We start from the raw sequence: 18,023 nt of genomic DNA on the forward strand, positions 1-18,023 counted from the left end.
AATAACGAATATCTCACAGTTTCTGTTTGTTGCGTCTTTATTTCCTCAATGGCACGTATTTATATAAATATTTATTTCTTGTATAGTCTTAGGTTAATCATTAAAGTGCATTATATTGTACACTTATTTACTGCGCCTGTCAAAATAAAATGATAATGACAATAAAAACCAAGGCAATAATTGAATAAAACAAGATAAGAAAATCAAAAGCTACTATCATGTAGCATTGTCAAGGAAATGCCTACACCATATTGTGACAAATGGGAGGATAAACACACTTGATGAATGACACTTCTTCATTCTGTTCTATTAAATTTTGAGCGGTGCGGGGGTGGGAAGTTTGCCTTCTTTCACTTGGGTGCATTTGATCCGCTTAAAATGCATCTCCATCCTGTGGAATTTGCCATTTGTTTCAAACCACCTCCCCCCTAAAACAACAACAACAACAACAACAAAAACAACTGATAATGGCCGGGGCTTGTATGGAGGGATGAGAACTACTGGAATTAGTTCGCGCATTATCGTGCGAGTGGAAAAGGTCTATAGCAGTTTTAATTTGTGATTGTTGTGTTTTGATAGTTACGAATACTTCCAAATGTGTAGGCTTTTCAAACCCTTTTGAACATTTTGGCATTACCATTACAAATCAAACTATCCTATATATATCTTGTGGCTTAAATGAAAGAAATCCTGGGGCGCGTTTCTCGAAGGTCTCGAAAAGTCGGAGCAAAATCTCAAACCTTATGATTACAGCGCCATTTTATTCACATATTCTTGATATCAACAGAGGTTCTTTTCACACAAGTTTCAGGCGTGTAAACCTCTCAGTTGCTAGATACAGAGAAATTAAAAATGGCTTTACGGGCCTGAAAAGTTTCCGGGACTTTCGAGGAACGGGCCCCGGGTCTCCTTGAAGAGGAACAGCTCACTTCCTGATAATTATCCTTCATAGTGACTCAATACTGGCTCCCGGTACTCGGGTTGATAAATCGACTTAGAGAGGTTACCAACTACTTCATTAGTTTGTTCTGAAAATGGAAAAAGCATGAAAATGCGAAAAAAAAAAAATTCGAGGTGGCCTAGATCTACTACGTCAGGGTTTTGATAAATCGGAAGTAAACAGTGTCTTAAACGAGGAAAACAGAAAAATCAGGAGCCCATCACTAGGAGCGTGCAGATCCCATACTAAGCCTATGTCACGCCATTTTTACGGACCGGTCTACTTTTAGGCTTCTTTACCTGCGAAATAGGTCAGTTCCGGTCTACATGAGCGCGCTCCTGAATAACCCAGTCTTCCCAGATGAGGTTCTATTAGCCTACCATCTAGTAACTGGTCTTCTTCTTATACGTAATTTATATCGTCACGCAAATTTCCTTTCATTGCAAAAGGCGTTGCGTGACTGCGCGACTTATCTTTAATTACCTGCGTGATTGCCAAATGATAGCTCATCGTTAATTAGCTGCTGCTAAAACACAATTAGTTACAGGAACTACTGCAGGTCCTGTAGGAAGCTTGATATTGATGGAACAGCTGTTGCAGATTATTCTCGTTCAACAGCATTAGTTCAGAGGGAAAGTCGTCACTTGCAGTTCTTGTGTATACTCACTGCTAGCTTTCTCGATGTCAACATTGTCTTCTGAAAGGTAAAGACATCATCCCAGTTCTTGTCTTAAATTAGCCTCTACTTTTATGAACGTGGAGGCCCGGCGTTTTGAGCCTTACAGTTCTCCAACGTCGCGATTATTTAAAGTAATTGTCTGCTCCACTTGCCAAAAAAGATAAGACAAATTTACCCTCGATTCTAAGAACCTTCTGAATATTAGAAACGATTTCCTTTCCCTGAGGTGATTCCAAAAATTGAATTCCCATGTATTTAAATATTGTTGAAATTAAAACTCAGTCACAAAATTCCAACTACAAATCATGGCTTTTCATTTGTCCAAAAGGATTTTTTTAGGTCGGATTAGTATTGGGGGAGAGAGGGAGGGGAGGGCTTAATATCGGGGGAGGGGGATCTCTCGTCTCTTGCACTCCTCCTTTGCTCGTGTCGCGGCGTTTGGTAGCCTGCTCCGAGGCTACTAAAAAGATTTAGCTCAGTGGGTTACCAAATTTTCTTAAACAAGGGGCACCGCGAGAAAATACAAACCTGGAAGCACTCTTGCATGTTTTTTTTTTAAGACAGCATTCCACAGTGCTCCTGCCGCCAAGAGGATGACAAGAAGACCAGCGGAGATGCAAAGCAGGATGTCAGTAAGTCCCATATGTGAAGGTGTGGTTCCTGTGACATCACGGTATTTGCCGTGGCTGTAATTTTCAACGCAGCGATTCTATGGTAGAAATGAGGTGCGCGAGTAAACAACTCATTCTGCTAATTCACTGAGCAGTACGACTGTCATCAGTTTAGTACGAAGGTTACCACGTCTAGTAAGGAAGGTCGTCGTTGGATTGTAACTGTAGTTCGAATTATGAAAAAGTTGACGAAGGCCCTTCTTTAAATGCAAATGTTATGGCGATTTGTAAGTGCATGTGTGCTTGAAGGGCGAATCAAATGTTAGGGTGAGAAAATCTGTCTGACCTGTTCCACGTTTTTGCTTTCCGAGTCTGTCTCGTCCAGGATGTTAGATGCCAGCTCATTTAACAAGGACTCCTCTTCGTCCTCGTCCTCGTCCTCGTCCTCATCCTCCTCCTTCTCCTCCTTCTCCTCCTTCTTCTTCTGTTCCTTTGTCTTATTTTCTGCCCATTGTCCCAAACATTTATTAAATTTCGAATGTAGTCTCCACCTTTTTACTCTGCGTGGAATTTCCGCTCCGATGATAGGTAAGACATCCAGAACTTTGACGATCTTGAATTCTCGTTTTGTCCCATTTTCCTTGCAGGAAAACAGCCACGCTTTGTCGATCTTCCCGTCCTGAAGACTCTGAAATAGATCTTTCTCTGCAGAATATTCTACGAATAAAAATAGAATAGAATTTTAATAGTAGGAATTTAACTTAGGGTTATGAATCTCCTAGTATATGACTGAGGTGACTGTTTTTTTTTTTGAGGGGGGGAGGGGTTGTTGGATGTGAAGGTGCTTGGGTTGGTCGATTGGTTGACGAATGAGTAGATAGATGGATGTGTAGGTAAGCTGACTACTTGCGTCATCACAAATTGTAGTGATGCTAAGGGAGACTGATAAAATGAAATTATAGTTAGAAGATTCAAATTAATTCTGTTGGGCTTGATCAACGTGCGAAGGTAAAAGATAAAAATTGAAACCTAACGGAATATTCAGCATATACCTATCAAGTTAGCTCCCTCGCGTTGATTTGCGAAAAATTCCTTGCTTCCATAAGGCACGCCGATCTGAAATATTCAATTAAAAGATTTGTTAAACAACTGATATCGCCAACCCAAAATCCTGGAACCATGTCCACGATTATGAAAAGCCCGACCATGTACTACACAGCAAACACAACCAGAATTTGAGAACGCACAAAAAAACTACAATACGCTCACTCTCGGTTTGTGCATTCAGTATCAGTGTCACGTACTCACATATAAACGAAGGAGGGAGCGTGGCCCAGTGGTTTAGGGCGCTGGTGTTGTAATCCGGAGGTCCCTGGCTCAAGGCCTCCACCCTGCCACTAGCGGGATTTGTTTCTCGGTAGTTCCGAGTTCAAATCCTCGGTCACGTTTTGTAAATAGCCAACTGGTCTGCCTCCTGCCAGTTGGGATTTTTAACTATGTTACGTTTATTTGAAATATTTATTTTCTTTGTTTCAGTGGCATGCCTGTAAACTAGCTAAGCTTAGTGCTTTTATAGCTAAGTGCATGACCACCATGCTCGTGTCATGTTGATTAATTCACCTTCACATTTCATTACCGAGCTTAAAATTTACCATCTTTATTAACTTATCACTACTCACGATGACTTCGATAGCATTGATCCTAGCAGTACGCAGGACACCTGTCATACATAAACTCAGTTAAATGACCTTGCTCTCCATGAGTTCTCGTAGCTCAGTGGATAGAGCGCTCGGCCGGTGTTCGGGAGGTCATGGGTTTCGATTCCTGTCGGGGACTCAGAATTTTTCTTTGTCCTATGCTCGTGTCATGTTGATTAATTCACCTTCACAAGATTTACATTTTACATTTTTTTTTACCTGCAGTTTGCCAACATTGGATCTGAGCGCGCACTGTTTTCTTCATCTTATTTATTAATTCATGTTTGCTCTTGTGATTTGTCAATTAAGCGGCCATATTCTATTGAATGGCCAGTAAAAATTTGGACTGTTTTTGTCATTATAATGTCTCGTGATGTATCATCAACCTTTCTCAACATTCCGACTGACAAACAAAAGTGTAAAACGTTTCGATTCCTTAAAATATTAACGTACGTAGCGCATTTAAAGCCGTTCGGTGTGACTTGAAAGGACACATACACAGTAGAGATATAATAAGTATCTTGCTAGTCTCGTCTTCTCGGTCCGTATAGTTTAGTTGCAGAATTTCGTTTTCTAGTTTGAATTTATGGCACAGGCGATAAAATACAGTATGTCAAATTTTGAGCCGAATTAATTGGGCCTTAAAAATTCAAAGCGTCAAGTTAAAACCAGGCTTAAAATGGTTTCATACGTTGTAACCAAATTCCTCATCCAAAGGGCGGAGACCATCAGCTGTGATGACGGAGGCGATCTGGGCAGTAAAGGATGTCGTCAGCAACATTCCAGTAAACATCCAGAGTGAAGCGTAAGCTCGCCCCAGGAATGACTTCGGCGTCTTGTCACCATAGCTACCGAAAAAAGTGATGTTTGAGAAGCCGTACCTTTAAAACTTTGGTAACTGTCAGCAATGAATGAACGAACGAAGAACGATCAAACAGATATATGAATAAATGAATGAAGGAATGAAGGAAGGAAGGGAGTAAGAGATTGAAGGAATAAATCAACTAAAAGTACAGTACAAACAATGAGCAATTATATGATTGATTGATTAAACAAAAGTTTGGAGTGAATAAATCAGTGGATGAACGAATGGAGTAATAAACAGGCGAATGGATGAATCAACGAAAAGAACAAACATTGGAACGAATCTATGATTGACTGATTGATTGATTGATCAAAATATGGGCTCGGGGCTAATAAATGAATGAATTAACGAACAATTGAATTATGAATTAAATTGAATGATGAATTAGATGAGGTGTTTACCTCATCACCTCAAGTTAGTTTAATGCGGAGATCAGTTGACTTTTGAGTCCACGTGGTTTGAGCATCTCTCTTTATAACGTAAACGGCACATTCTCCTGTTCAGATGAGTGATGCTGATGTACCGTTAAATTCTCATAACTAAACGACCTTAAAGAAATAAACGCGGGTAGAAAAGGAACTCATGTTTTGAACCCGATATACAAATGTACTCCGTCGCTCGAAAAAAAACCTGCTTTTAGTTTTCCCCTTTTTGGCATGTTACTAATGGTTTCAGTAAAATGTGACGAACAATAATAACAAAGAAGACGCGTGTAGGCGTCGTACGCGTAAATCCATAGTGTCGTTACATCAATTTCAATGTCGCTTTTCTTGTATTTTGATTAATGGATAAACTCTACTGAAACAGGTCAGAAAGCTGTCAAAACTTAAGATGTCAAACCTAAACAAATGATCAAAAATTTAATCTAATGGAAACGATGACCTCTCGCATAAATTGCACAATTTAGACAGTTTGCAGGGCATCATTTTCTGTTGTTTGCGAATTAAAGTAACGCTATTATCGCTCCCGGAAGACAGAACGGGAAAAAAAAAATGCCTTATCCATGGGCGTGCGTTAGATACGAGTGATAAATAACCAACGAGGCGAGGAGATAGTAATTGTGCTACTCCCTGTTTTTCTGTTTTAATGTCGCGTCAAACCATCGCGATTGGCATAAATGTTTTTTACAACGGTTTTATGAACAAGCGGCCCAAAATTTGTGACACGCTGTTCATTATAAGATTTTTTAAATGACAGGGGCGTAGCCAGGATTTTTAAAGGGGGGGAGGTCACACTGTGCCAAAGTGAGGTTACTTACGCTCACCTGTTGTAGGTTGATTACTTAAAAAAAGGCTTACAAAAGGGGGGAGTCACGGGCACCCCTAGCCCCCCTAGCTACGCCCCTGAATGAACACCAGAGGAAAGCAAGTCTTTCTAATGTAATAGTCTCCTCCAGCGATGTTTATATTTTAGTAAGTCACAACTAGACGTTTAAGTCTAGCATGAAGATCTGAAGTGATCGCGGAGTGAAACAGGGATAATTTGTCGGTTTATTCCGTCAATCGTGCTATGGCTACAGCTTTCGTTCATTCAGTTCTGATAAGACAAACATTTCCAAGCATATTCCGTATTTTTTAGTTTCAAACTACGTGTATTAATTAGCAGCTAGTTAATTGTGATATTTTTCCTTCTGTTGCACAACAAATACTTTTTATATTTACCCATTTTCAGTTAGCCATTTCAAATTTCGCAAATAATGTAAATTTTCTAAAAAGGTCTACTTCTTGTGGCAAACTAATAAATATCCGAGAACCAATAACAAAGCTAGAAATTCAATAACAGACGGTTTTAATTTAATAAGTTAGAGAATTAAATATCGCGTTGGGTTTTTCCCGTTTTTGTCGTCCGCCGTTCACCGCTTGAAATTTCCTTTTGTCAGAGAGCCTGCTTTGACTCCTAACGACAAACGATGTCTTCCTTTCTTCTTATCCTTAAAATCATTGGAATTCTCTTTATGTACATATTCATAACTGAATAGTTTTTACAGAATAATTAAACATGTATGTAAATCCTTACCCCACTGTTGTCATGGTAACTATTGCCCACCACAAACCTTCAAGAGTCCCTCGCCAAAATGACTGTGGAAAATTCCCGGAGTTTGCTCTGTGATCCTACAAGAGAGGCACATAATTTTAATGTTACTTCGGTGTGCTAAATGTTCAAACTAACTGTAACCAACCTACCGACTGACCGACTAATTTTGACTGAATAACTGACTAAGTAACTACCTAACTTCCACTAATACGTTAATTAGATTAACTTAGTTAAATATTTAATTAGAGCTTAATGACCAGTGTAATTATATATTTAGCGAACGCACATCCATAGCTCATCACGCACTAATGCACCCATTAAGTGGCGCGTTTGCCAAGCCTGGACCCATTTTAAAAACCCCCTCCCGCTGTTCTTCACGAAGTAAAAAACCCGCTGGGCAGCAGCTTCGCGTCACCGTACCTACCATTATTTTGCCATGAGAACACCGTTCGTCATGAGAATAGCGATATAAATATAGAAATACGAATGTGACTTACACGATCGAAAGTTGACTCCGTCTGAGTTCTTAGATGGACAAATTAGAACCCTTGGCTTCTCGGCCTTTTGCCCCGTTTTGCGTGAAATAATGATAACATAAAGGCTTTTATTAATACTTACCAGAAACCAGATTATGATTCCCGATATTGCAGCAGCCATCAAGGAAAAAACAAACAGCTTCCATATTTGAGCCCAAGCGCTTAAAATTTGGCTTGCAGCGTTGGTCGGGTTTTCCTTCGTAGCTAAGTAAGGTCTTGGTAGCACTTTCAGTGGAATTGTGGGATTCTGAGAGATGACCGGGAACGTGATTTTCATCCTTGGCCCATGATCGCAAGGACGTTTGTCCTCCTTAATAGCCTTAAGGCAATTAGTTGTGACATTTGCGATTTTACGAACTACATTTTCCCAAACAGACTCTTCACGCTCTAGACCTTCGGGAAAAAACCCAAATGGAAACTTATTATCTTTTATAATTTTAACACAATCGGTTTGATATTGTAAACGTACACCCACTGTGGCACTTAACGTAACAAAGAGACCGAGGAAAACCTTTAGAGCCATTTCCCTACAAAATTATGACTAACTTTTTCCTTCTTCTTGCAATGCTCACTGTGTTTATTTAAGGTAACATCATACAGGAATTAAGTTGAATTAACCAATAGTTTTATCGCTTTTTACGAAGTCTCGTTTGTCAATAAAACGTGTTATGCTGCACTAAATAGTAAATATTATTAACTTGCTATTAGTTAAAAACAGTATCATAAAATAAAAATAGGTATAATAATAAGTATTTTTATTTATTTATAGCCAGATGCTTTTTTATGTTTCTGTGGCAGGCCATGTAAATGCAATGGAGACGAGTTTTGACTCGCAGCAGATCAACACAATTAATTGAAATTCATGAATAAAATAAATTTGGGAAGTTGACACTCGTGTCTGGGGTTACATCGGGTAGGAAGCTAAGTTGTTAACGTTCTTAGAAACAACAGCAACACTTCTGGTATTTTGGCACGATGAAGCTAGGGCTTAAAACAGCCGTAGATGTTTTCTGGGCTTAAAGGTGTCAAAACTTTCCCGCCAAAACTTAACTACTCGCGCGCACCGCATAAATTTAACGCCTGAAAGATTACTGTTACTACATAAATATATTGGGAATTTTGGCCGAATTTGGGTACGATAAATACTGATCTAATCTTACAATTCTGGGTACGCTTCGGCGGCATATCATTGACAAGTTTGTTTGGTCTCACCATGGGTACTTTAACTCAAAGTCTAGCCAAAATACGAACCATGGCTCGACCTAACACGTTTCATGCGCCGCTGATACCTAATCGTGCCTTTTGATAGCTTCGGGCCGGAGCAGCCAAACTTGGTATGATTAGGTATAATGTCAGAAGGTAAATTTTCTCTTTTCGCGCCATCATTGTGCCAACACCTCGTCCTTGTTCCGTGTTTCTATCGGGTCTTAGTATAAATTTACCAGCGCTCTATCATGAATACCGTTTTCTTATTGCCCACAACGCTACTCACTATCTATATTCTGTTGTAGATAGCCTGCAAGTGTGTAGTTGACAAAATGTAGCTGCTTCTTTGCATTTTCTAAGTGCCTGCGAAGAGCAGTTTTAAAATAAAGTTTTGAACGACTAATAGATTTATACTATTAGATTGTTCATTTCTGATTACCCAGCTACCTGAACTACCACGCGATATACATTTTGAGCTAATAATCTTAAGGACGTATGGTTTTTATTACTCGATCGCAAAGTTTACAAATTTTTGCTTGCTGAAAAGGAACGTAAGCGGTTGCACAAAGCCAGTGATCAAAATTACTTTCCCAATACTCTCTCTGAACCCCACAATTCCCCTCAAAGTGCTACCCAGACCTTACTTAGCTACGAAGGACACATCGTCGAGAATTCGTAGGCCGAGCGCGCAGTCCTTGAAGAATTTGTCGTCGCTCAAAGATGTTATGAGATCTTATGAAGAATCGATTTCGTATGAGGTAATGCGTGTAGTTTGTTTGATGGAAGATATTTTGGTACATTGTGTCCTACGGGGGCGCATTTTTGCAGGGGAAATGGAGAAGGCGTATCAGCTGTTCAGAGAAAAGCGAAAAATCTAGTCTCGCTTCATGCTACGTAAACTGGAATTTAAAAGGCCCGGTCCGTATCTATCGAACCTTAATGTTTGAAGAAAGAATTTGCTTCGAATATTCTTTACTATGCGATGCGAACTAACACGAATTGCCGATAGGAAACAAAAAATAACTGGACTTTCTCTTCATTGTCGTTTAAACGTCTGCGCAAACATATTTACATTCGGGTTCGAATTAATTAAATGATTAATATAGATCGTTTTCATGCACGTGAGTTCATCATTCCAAATCCAAAACTAAAGAGCCACGAAAGTTTTTATCCTCATCAGGCGTGAGGGAATCTAAATTTATATCTGTTTACAACTTTTCAGCTCAATAGCGTGCTTGGGTTGGAAACCAGCGCAGTATGAAGTTCAGAGTTATGGCGGTGCGTGACATACCTCTCCCATCGCGTTTGTGGAAAAATATACGTTTATCTAGTGATTTTTAGCCTTTTTAGGAGTTCAAGTGTTAGGTAAAGTGCTTGTGTAAATGTTTACTGGTTCAGTTCAGATAATCAGCCGCCTAAAGTAAGCCAAAGTAAGTTCCAGATGTTTACACTATTTTCTCCATACTGAGCTCTCTAAAGTTGCGCAAAACATTTCGACGAATATCTGAAGTTTGGGAAAACGCAGAGACCCAAACCTTGGAGGAGTGTCTTCTTTACCTATCTACTGTAACGTTACAATTTCTTAACTTTATCCACTGAATAGTTTTCGATTTAGTTTTTCGTTGCGTGACAGTGAAAACGATCTATAGCGTAGATAATTATTTATTCAAGGTTTCAGTCTCAGATAACAATTTTGAAACCTGCGCTACACACTTTTAAGAAGGCATGGAATTGTTTTTTTTTTTTTTAATTCATATTCAAGAAACTCTTGCAGATAAGTTTGACTGGCGATTATCAATTTCTGTTAATGTTGAAATAAGTGCAAACGAAAACTCGAAAATGAAAGATGTTGAAGTTAATATGCAGTATTCAATGACGCTTTGGTAAATCTATTTTTGATATCAAAACGGTTTGCGCGCCACGACAGTTCTAATACTCTCAGAGTCTTTTAGCAGAAATATAAGAAAAAAGAAGAAAATTCAAACTCTCGATTGTAGAGTCTGAAAACTCGGCGATAATAATAGTAATTATGGGTTGCTTTTAAAGACCATTATTTATCATTGCATGTTCAGAGATATTGATCACATACACCAGCTGCCTGTTTAGTTAAAGAACAAATATGTGATATGTCCTGCTGTGATAATATCTACGTGCGATTGTCTTCATAGGATCGCAAAACGAATTCTGATCATTTTCCAAAGTCGTTTTGGAGGGGGACTGGAGGAGGTTTGTGGTGGGCAATCGTTACCATGACAACAGTGAGGTAAGCATTTGCATATACTTTCATATATTCTTCTGCGGATAAAATGCCACAGATCAGGAGCAAATGATTTCATTCTTTGGTGTTGGCACCATATAAAATAAAGAGTTCAAACACCAAACGCCGCAAATAACAAAGAGGTAAAATAAACGCGATGCTCAGTATTCCAAGTTAATCCGTCTGGTTGGCGTCTGGATATCCATGCTTTGTTTCATTTGTCACCTGCAAAGAGTTTGGAATTAAAAATAACGACAATGACATTTTGTTCTGAAATAACAGAAAACAGTTTTCCGCAATATATATTTTATCCGAATATTCCAAACGTTAAGAATATTTTAATTTCTACTTGTTGGTTTTCCCTTTTTTCGATTGATGAAGATTCCTCGCACTAGAAGTTTTAATCCGTTAATAGATTTGACATCTTTTTGGCATTTTTTTGACGTGTTCCGTTAGATTTGACCAATGAAAATCAAAGGCGTCTGGCACTAGGTCGACGTGTTAAAATTAACAGGTGACTCATGCATTGCAAGAAGCCACGAAGCAACAAGAAACTATAGTTGTTCTCGTCGCCCTTTGATCAACGCCCGTGCTTCTTCCATTTTCGTGCTCTCCAAAGTCTTAATTCGATTGTAAAAACGCATCTAAAAGGATGAATCAAGTGTTGAATTTTGTAACATTTCGTTTGGAAATGTAAAAAGGAATCAGGGGAAAACTATGTTTAGTAAGGTTTAATTAAGCGAAACGTGATGGTTGCCATGCCAGGTGTTTCATTGCGTTTAGCACTCAGGGTTGGTAATTTGGTAATCTTCTCATGCCCACGCCTCTGATGCGTCATCGGATTATGACGCACATTGTTCGTGCGTGTACTGAATTGGGTTGCTATTTGGAATCAGTTTTGAAGCCGTCATCCACTTGTTGTTCGCATTGTCCGTGCACTTGTTGTCAGAACAGTTTTGATTTTTGGTTACATGGAACAGAAATCAGAAATTTGAATTTCATCCAAAGCTTTGTCGATCGATAAAATATAGACTTTTTCAGTATTGGGGTCAAAATATTAGCTCTTTGGATCAATCATTCGATCATTGATTCATTGATTCATTGATTGATGGATTCATTCATTCATTCATTCATTCATTCATTCCATCAATCAATCAATCAATCAATCAATCATTCATTCATTCATTCAATCAATCAATCAATCAATTAGTGAGTCACTCAGTCTGTTCAGACAGTCCTTCGTCGGTGTGCTTAACAACAGTTGTTAGATTTCAAAAGAATATTTCATTTCCTCGGTAGCTATGGTGACAAGACACCTAAGTCATTCCTGGGGCGAGTTTACGCTTCACTGTGGATGTTCATTGGAATGTTGCTGATCTCATCCTTTACGGCCCAGATCTCCTCTACCATAACAACCGACGGTTTGCGCCCTTTAGATGAGGATTTTGGATACAAAGTATGAAAGCTTTACATAACGTCATAGCTAAGCATGCAGTCCCGAGTAAAAACCTTATAACACTTTCGGGAATTTGAAATTCAACTTATCATGCCAAGGACGTCCTTGATAAATTGTGGTAGATTAGAACTTATGAATCTTTGTACATATCAGAAGCGAATTACTAGAACATAAATGCCTCATTTTGGTCATTTTTTGGGTAGTGTTCTCCTCTACCTCAACTCACGTGTTGTTGATATTTTACTCGTCAAGAAGTACGTTTCGTCTCAAGTTACAAAAGAAGGAGACAAGAAATTTACTTCGATTTAGCCATCTTTATCAATTTGGCGATAATTCGATACCAAAATAGCGATTGACTTGAATAGGACACGTTTAATTGTGTTACCGGAGACTAATCTGATAATCTACATCTATTTTCAGATTGGCATCCCAAATGGAAGCAGGGAACTCTTCAGGGCTTATTGTGAAGGAGCTAGTTTGAAGCGTATGTCTTGAAATTCCCTGACATCTTATTTGTACCTAACCAGCGAACCAATCTACCAAACAAATAACCAACCAATCAACCAATTAACCAAACAACCAACCACTTACCTACCCACCCACCTTATCCTCCGACTTAACTGATTTCCTCCACATAACGATTTGTTTTTTTTTTTTTATATACGTAATAGTAATGGGCCACAAAATCGGCCTCGCGCTGCGCGCTCGTTCAATTTTGAAATTACTATTATGGGTGACAAATTACTCCTTAATTTAAGCGCGAAATTTCAGCATTAATTTAAATTGCCATAGCAACGTTTGGCCCTAAATTTCTCGATAAAAAAGTCAAAAACCCGCGATTGTAATCGTAATTTGTCACCTGTGATATTTAAAGGTAATCAAATGGTATGCTCGTAAAATTACAAAATAATTTCACTTGCGTTTTGTCAAAATTCTAATAATTATAAAAATTTTGACAAACCGCTCGTGAAAATATTTCCTAACTCTTCACCATACTAATCCCCCAGTAAGTACTATTAAACTTCACGCTCCAGCAAAATCGAAACTATAAACCCAATAAGCAAAATGTTTATGAGATTAATTAAAACACAAAAAATCAAATTTTCTCAGTCTCAAAATAATTGTTTACACAGATTAGTGTCAGGAAAGAAACATCACAACACCACTTCTAAAAATGAACACACAACCTTGCTTTCCGACTTGAATGTTCCAGATCGTTTCGGAGCTCAACGGCGAGCAAAGTATAGCTCACTACAGTTCAGGGCAGTCTGTATCACAGGTAGAAAGTGTCTTTAACACTATTTCAAATGCATTCGAGAATCACCAACCACAGAGGACACAAATTTCCGCCGTCATCAATGCTCCTTTCTTCAAACCACGAATCGAATGGGCTCCAATAAGTCGATGTGGACCGCAACCGCAAGTTTTCTGAGCGGCTTTTTCAACTCCTGCATTATTCAAGGCATCATCCGGGTTTTTTCGGCCCACGGGGGTTTGCTTTGATGCCAAAAACTGATTTGACTTTTTCATCATTTTGTTTAAGATTTGTAGATTTCGCATTTCAATCCTGCTTTCGCTGTAAGTTTTCTACTCCACTACAAGCGACGCTAGATTTAAGTTTGAGAGTGGCGTGATTTCCGTGAACCAATCACAGTTCTTTGCTACGTATAGCAACCAATGAGCTTTCTGCATTTTGTATAGACAATGGATTATGCCAAATAAAACAAATGGATTCCATGTTGCAGTACGTCTGTTCAGTAATAGATGACAGATGACGTCAAAATGTGGTAAGAACATCAGTGACACACTCCGCTATCGCCTCGTGAGCCACTTTTTTGTTCTTACTATCTTACTGTCATTTTGACGTCATCTGAGATCTATTACTGAACAGACGCACTGCAAGGTGGAATCTATTTGGTAAATAGAAAACGATGGGAGAACCAATGAAATTCTCAGATTTCCAACAGAACACAGCTGAGTGTCTACTAAAGCTTGACAAAAACATGGAAAATGTTTCTATTTCTTAATTTCGTTCTATTGTGACTTTGATCATAGCGTATGACACAGAAGTTGAACTCCTTCAAGGCCTTCAGGACGACAAAGTGGCCAAAATATGGCTGTTTGACTGCAATGATGAATCTGACCTAAAACTCAGGATAGTTCTTGTCTTTCCCGTCAACCCTGTCATCGGGGCGCATGTTGAGCTGGTAGAGTACAGAAGGAACTTACAGAAATACTTCTTTGAGTGTTTGGATCGATGGGCAGAAGAGGAGCATGGAAGTTGCTATGAAGAACAGGTGGCATCGAAGATTTTGAAAAAGGGAGAACTAGAATGTCCAAAATTCGAAAAGGTGATTTTATTTGGTAATGGTTTTGATTTTTTATCTTGTTAGTTAAAAATACACTCGTGAACCATGTTCTAAACAATTATTGCTCGTTTTAACCGTCAAGACCGTAAAATTAATCCTTTGGGATATGCTTCTTAGCATGGTTTTGATTGGTTGATTTCACGTGTGATCCACTAGTTATGCGTTTGTCGTGATCCCAGATCCAGTCAAAGAATCCAGGCAGTCAAGAAAACAAGCACAAAGAATGGTACCAATTGACGGAGACCGAGTCATCGTCCCCATCATAGCTAATTAAGTAACGTTACGTATCTGGGTTACGTCGGGCTGGCAACACAGTTTTCGCAGGACTGGTAATTTTAAATACATAGTCAATAAGAGTCGGAAACATCATGAGCGATTTAACAAAGATTCCTCAGAAATGTCTCATGCATGTTGCTCAGACTGCATTTGGCGACGATCTTAGTGTTGAGTCTTACCTTATCCAGTTTTAAAGTGTGAGTAAATTGCGAATAAGGATATTGTAATTAAAGTAAAGCCTATCGGAAGTCTCGTATGCTGCCCTGTTTTCCTGCGATATTAAGTCGCTGACTTGCCAGTATTACCGGATTTAAGCCAGCTGGATTTGGGTACGGTAAATACCTAATAGTTCCTACGTAGTTTGGTACGTTTCGGCGGCATAACATAAGGTTCCTTTGGTATAGGGGAGTCCTTGTTTACAATATTTGCCTCATTAGCATAGGCAATTTAGTTTCTGATGGAGCTACAAATAAATCAGTTTTGAATATTGAAAGCTCATAGTACGATTAACTCTGCCGATTAATATGAGCCTGATGTATTGAATAGTTTTTGTGCAAAAAGGGTTTAGTTACTCAAAATTTTACAAAAGACGAGCTCATTAGCGCTTTTGCCACCCAGAAATTTTGCAGTTTTTGAAAGGCAATATCTCCTTGAATATTACACCCAAAGAGCTAAAAATTTCACCACGTATCAAGTTTCACTAGCTCTTTAGCTGGCTGGAGTCAATTCATAAATAGCATGCTACTTTCTGTATGGAAAGCCGTATGCAAATGAGCAAAATGTAAACGATGACGTCAGCGTGAATCCCCCTCTTAGCATGGGTTGGACTAAACTCGCCAAGTTACAAACCATGGCTCGACCAAACTTGCCTGATATGCCGCAGAAGTGTTTCAGCAAAATGCTGTTGGATGCACCAAAGTAAGCAAAATGAATTACTTATCATTTACAGCTCTTCACGCGGCAACGCTGTTTTGAAAAACACCGTCTGGGAAAGTACCTCGATGCCAGGGAGAATAAACCGCCTCGCATGGAAGTTATTGTTATCCTTCTATGCAGTGCTGCTGCTCTTCTCATCACCCTCTTGGCGACTGGAGCTTTGTGGAATAATTGCTTAAAATCAAGACGGACAAAAAAGTCTTGCGGTAGGAATTTTCTCGTGATCTTAATACACTGTGGGTGCTTACCACTTAGCAAAAAAAACCCGGAAATTTCGGTTGAAAGTCAAATGGAACAGTAATTTTCCGGAAAATCCGTTCGGAAATTGTAGACTACCTCCAGAGGTAGTCCTCTTTTTCCATTCGGAACGGAACGGCGGAAATTTCCTTACCATTTGGTAAGTTTTCCAGTTTCCAGTCTCTCATCGGCCGAAAACAATTACAAGAAATCGAATTGCGAATGGTAAGCACCATCTCGTTCGGTTGGTTTCTTGATTTTGGAAGAACCCTTACCATTATTCAACGGTCATCCCAACAGCTCGTTATCGCTTTTGCTATTATCTTTTTAAGATTTCAAAGTAATTAATTTCAACTGAAAAAAAGACATAAATCGGATCTGTATCATGCGATAATTGGATAAATTTTCAACTAAGATGATACCTAACTTTCAGACAACACTGACAACAATGTTAGTATCCATCAGGAAGTGGGTACATAAGAATTATAACTGAATGTTTTCATTCCAATAAAAGGTGCGTTTCTTTGGGGTGATCTGAATCAGGATCAGTGATCCAAGATCACTTGGATCATGGCGCATCAAAGGAAACGACGAATCCACTCTGGTCATGGATTCATCGGTTCCTTTGATAAACTAAGATCCGAGTGATCTTGGACCACTGATCCTGATCCACATCACCTTAAAGGAACGCAGTGGGTACACAAGAATTACAGCCAAGAGCGGTCGCTCTGAAACGAGAAGAATCGGCAACAGGAGTTTAGTCAATGTCAAGTGTATTACAGGGTCCATAGTGTTTTTGTAGCTCATTATACTTTTAGTCGTTGGCAACCATTATTTTGGCTCGCCAAGCATCGCGTCTCTCACCATGAAGTGACTAAACTAAACCATAGATAGCAGAAGTCGAACCAAATCACTTGCCACGGTAAAAAATTTAAGTTTAGTTATTTATTTCATTTATCGATATTTATTTATTCATTTGTCACAGGTTCCTGTAAAGATTCCGATAAATTAAATTAACAAATACGTATCTTTGAAAGAAAAAGCCTTTGATAGGAGCGTTAATTCATGACCTAAGCCAGTTATAAGAAAGAGTAATGAGGCTTGTCAATCCTCAACGCACAGAAAACAGTGTTTTCGTACATAAAACTATTTATGTCCCATTACTAAAAGTGCTTTTGTAGGTTTAATTTTGTCAAAGATATATTAGGAAAACTAGCACGTGCAACTAGTAACAGGATGGCAATGTCTCTATGGTAGCATGGTAACAACCTATGCCGGCGGAGGAAACAGATGACGATCAGCGTGCTGATTGGACAAAAAAGAAAACGGTCTTCTTCATCAGTCAAACTAAAAGGTTTTTTCAAGGCTGACTAGCTTAGTACTGGTCTCCCTGTCTGCAGGTCGTTTTGCTTAAAATGTTCAGACAGGAAACATGGCGAGTCACATGATAAGGTACTGAGTCAGTTGAATACTAACCGTATAAGGTTAATTAAGTAATTTTTAATTAGCATATCACGGATAATTATACGGTTCAAATACATATGTTATTTGCCGGTTGGGAGGTCCGTATTGTGAAAAAATGTGACCGAGGTCTTGAAAATTCTACCCGAGGCTGCAACAACAAAAATTTATAGCTTGCGAGCAGCTTAGCAAAATATAGTAGTCTGAAATCAAATATAAACACAACCGCCCCCAAAAGTATTTAATCAATTATTTAAAAAAGTAGTATTTTTATAGTTGAAGTGAGCCTCAATTCATTCCAAACTTTCGATGGAGCTTTTTAAGCTTGTTAATATATACATTTAATTTTTGCAACGGCAAATTGTTAAATCAATTAACATATAAACAGGAAACTGACTTTAATTTCTCTTTATTTGTAAACTTAATACAATGACTCATTTCAATTGACAAAAGTCGAGTGGCA

General features: G+C 38.8%; 2 protein-coding genes across 2 annotated transcripts; one reads left to right on the top strand and one right to left on the bottom strand.

Moving 5' to 3' along the window:
• Positions 1–792: 792 nt before the first annotated feature.
• Positions 793–7,885, bottom strand: LOC149098481 (uncharacterized). The gene is made up of 7 exons (XM_089278606.1): positions 7,445–7,885; positions 6,809–6,903; positions 4,619–4,775; positions 3,283–3,346; positions 2,577–2,947; positions 2,148–2,328; positions 793–1,637 (listed from the first exon to the last, which is right to left on the bottom strand). Exons 1-7 carry the CDS (start codon positions 7,883–7,885, stop codon positions 1,561–1,563), a joined length of 1,386 nt encoding a protein of 461 aa, XP_089134732.1. The 3' UTR covers positions 793–1,560.
• A 2,420-nt stretch (positions 7,886–10,305) lies between these two features.
• LOC149098482 (uncharacterized) lies at positions 10,306–16,622 on the top strand. The gene is made up of 5 exons (XM_089278009.1): positions 10,306–10,831; positions 12,125–12,281; positions 12,702–12,765; positions 14,337–14,632; positions 15,876–16,622. Exons 1-5 carry the CDS (start codon positions 10,818–10,820, stop codon positions 16,161–16,163), a joined length of 819 nt encoding a protein of 272 aa, XP_089134135.1. The 5' UTR covers positions 10,306–10,817; the 3' UTR covers positions 16,164–16,622.
• Positions 16,623–18,023: the final 1,401 nt, after the last annotated feature.

The sequence above is a fragment of the Orbicella faveolata genome, unplaced genomic scaffold (assembly GCF_042242905.1).
Source record: "Orbicella faveolata isolate gen_17 unplaced genomic scaffold, um_ofav_v1 contig_46, whole genome shotgun sequence".
In the NCBI taxonomy this organism is placed as follows: domain Eukaryota; kingdom Metazoa; phylum Cnidaria; class Anthozoa; order Scleractinia; family Merulinidae; genus Orbicella; species Orbicella faveolata.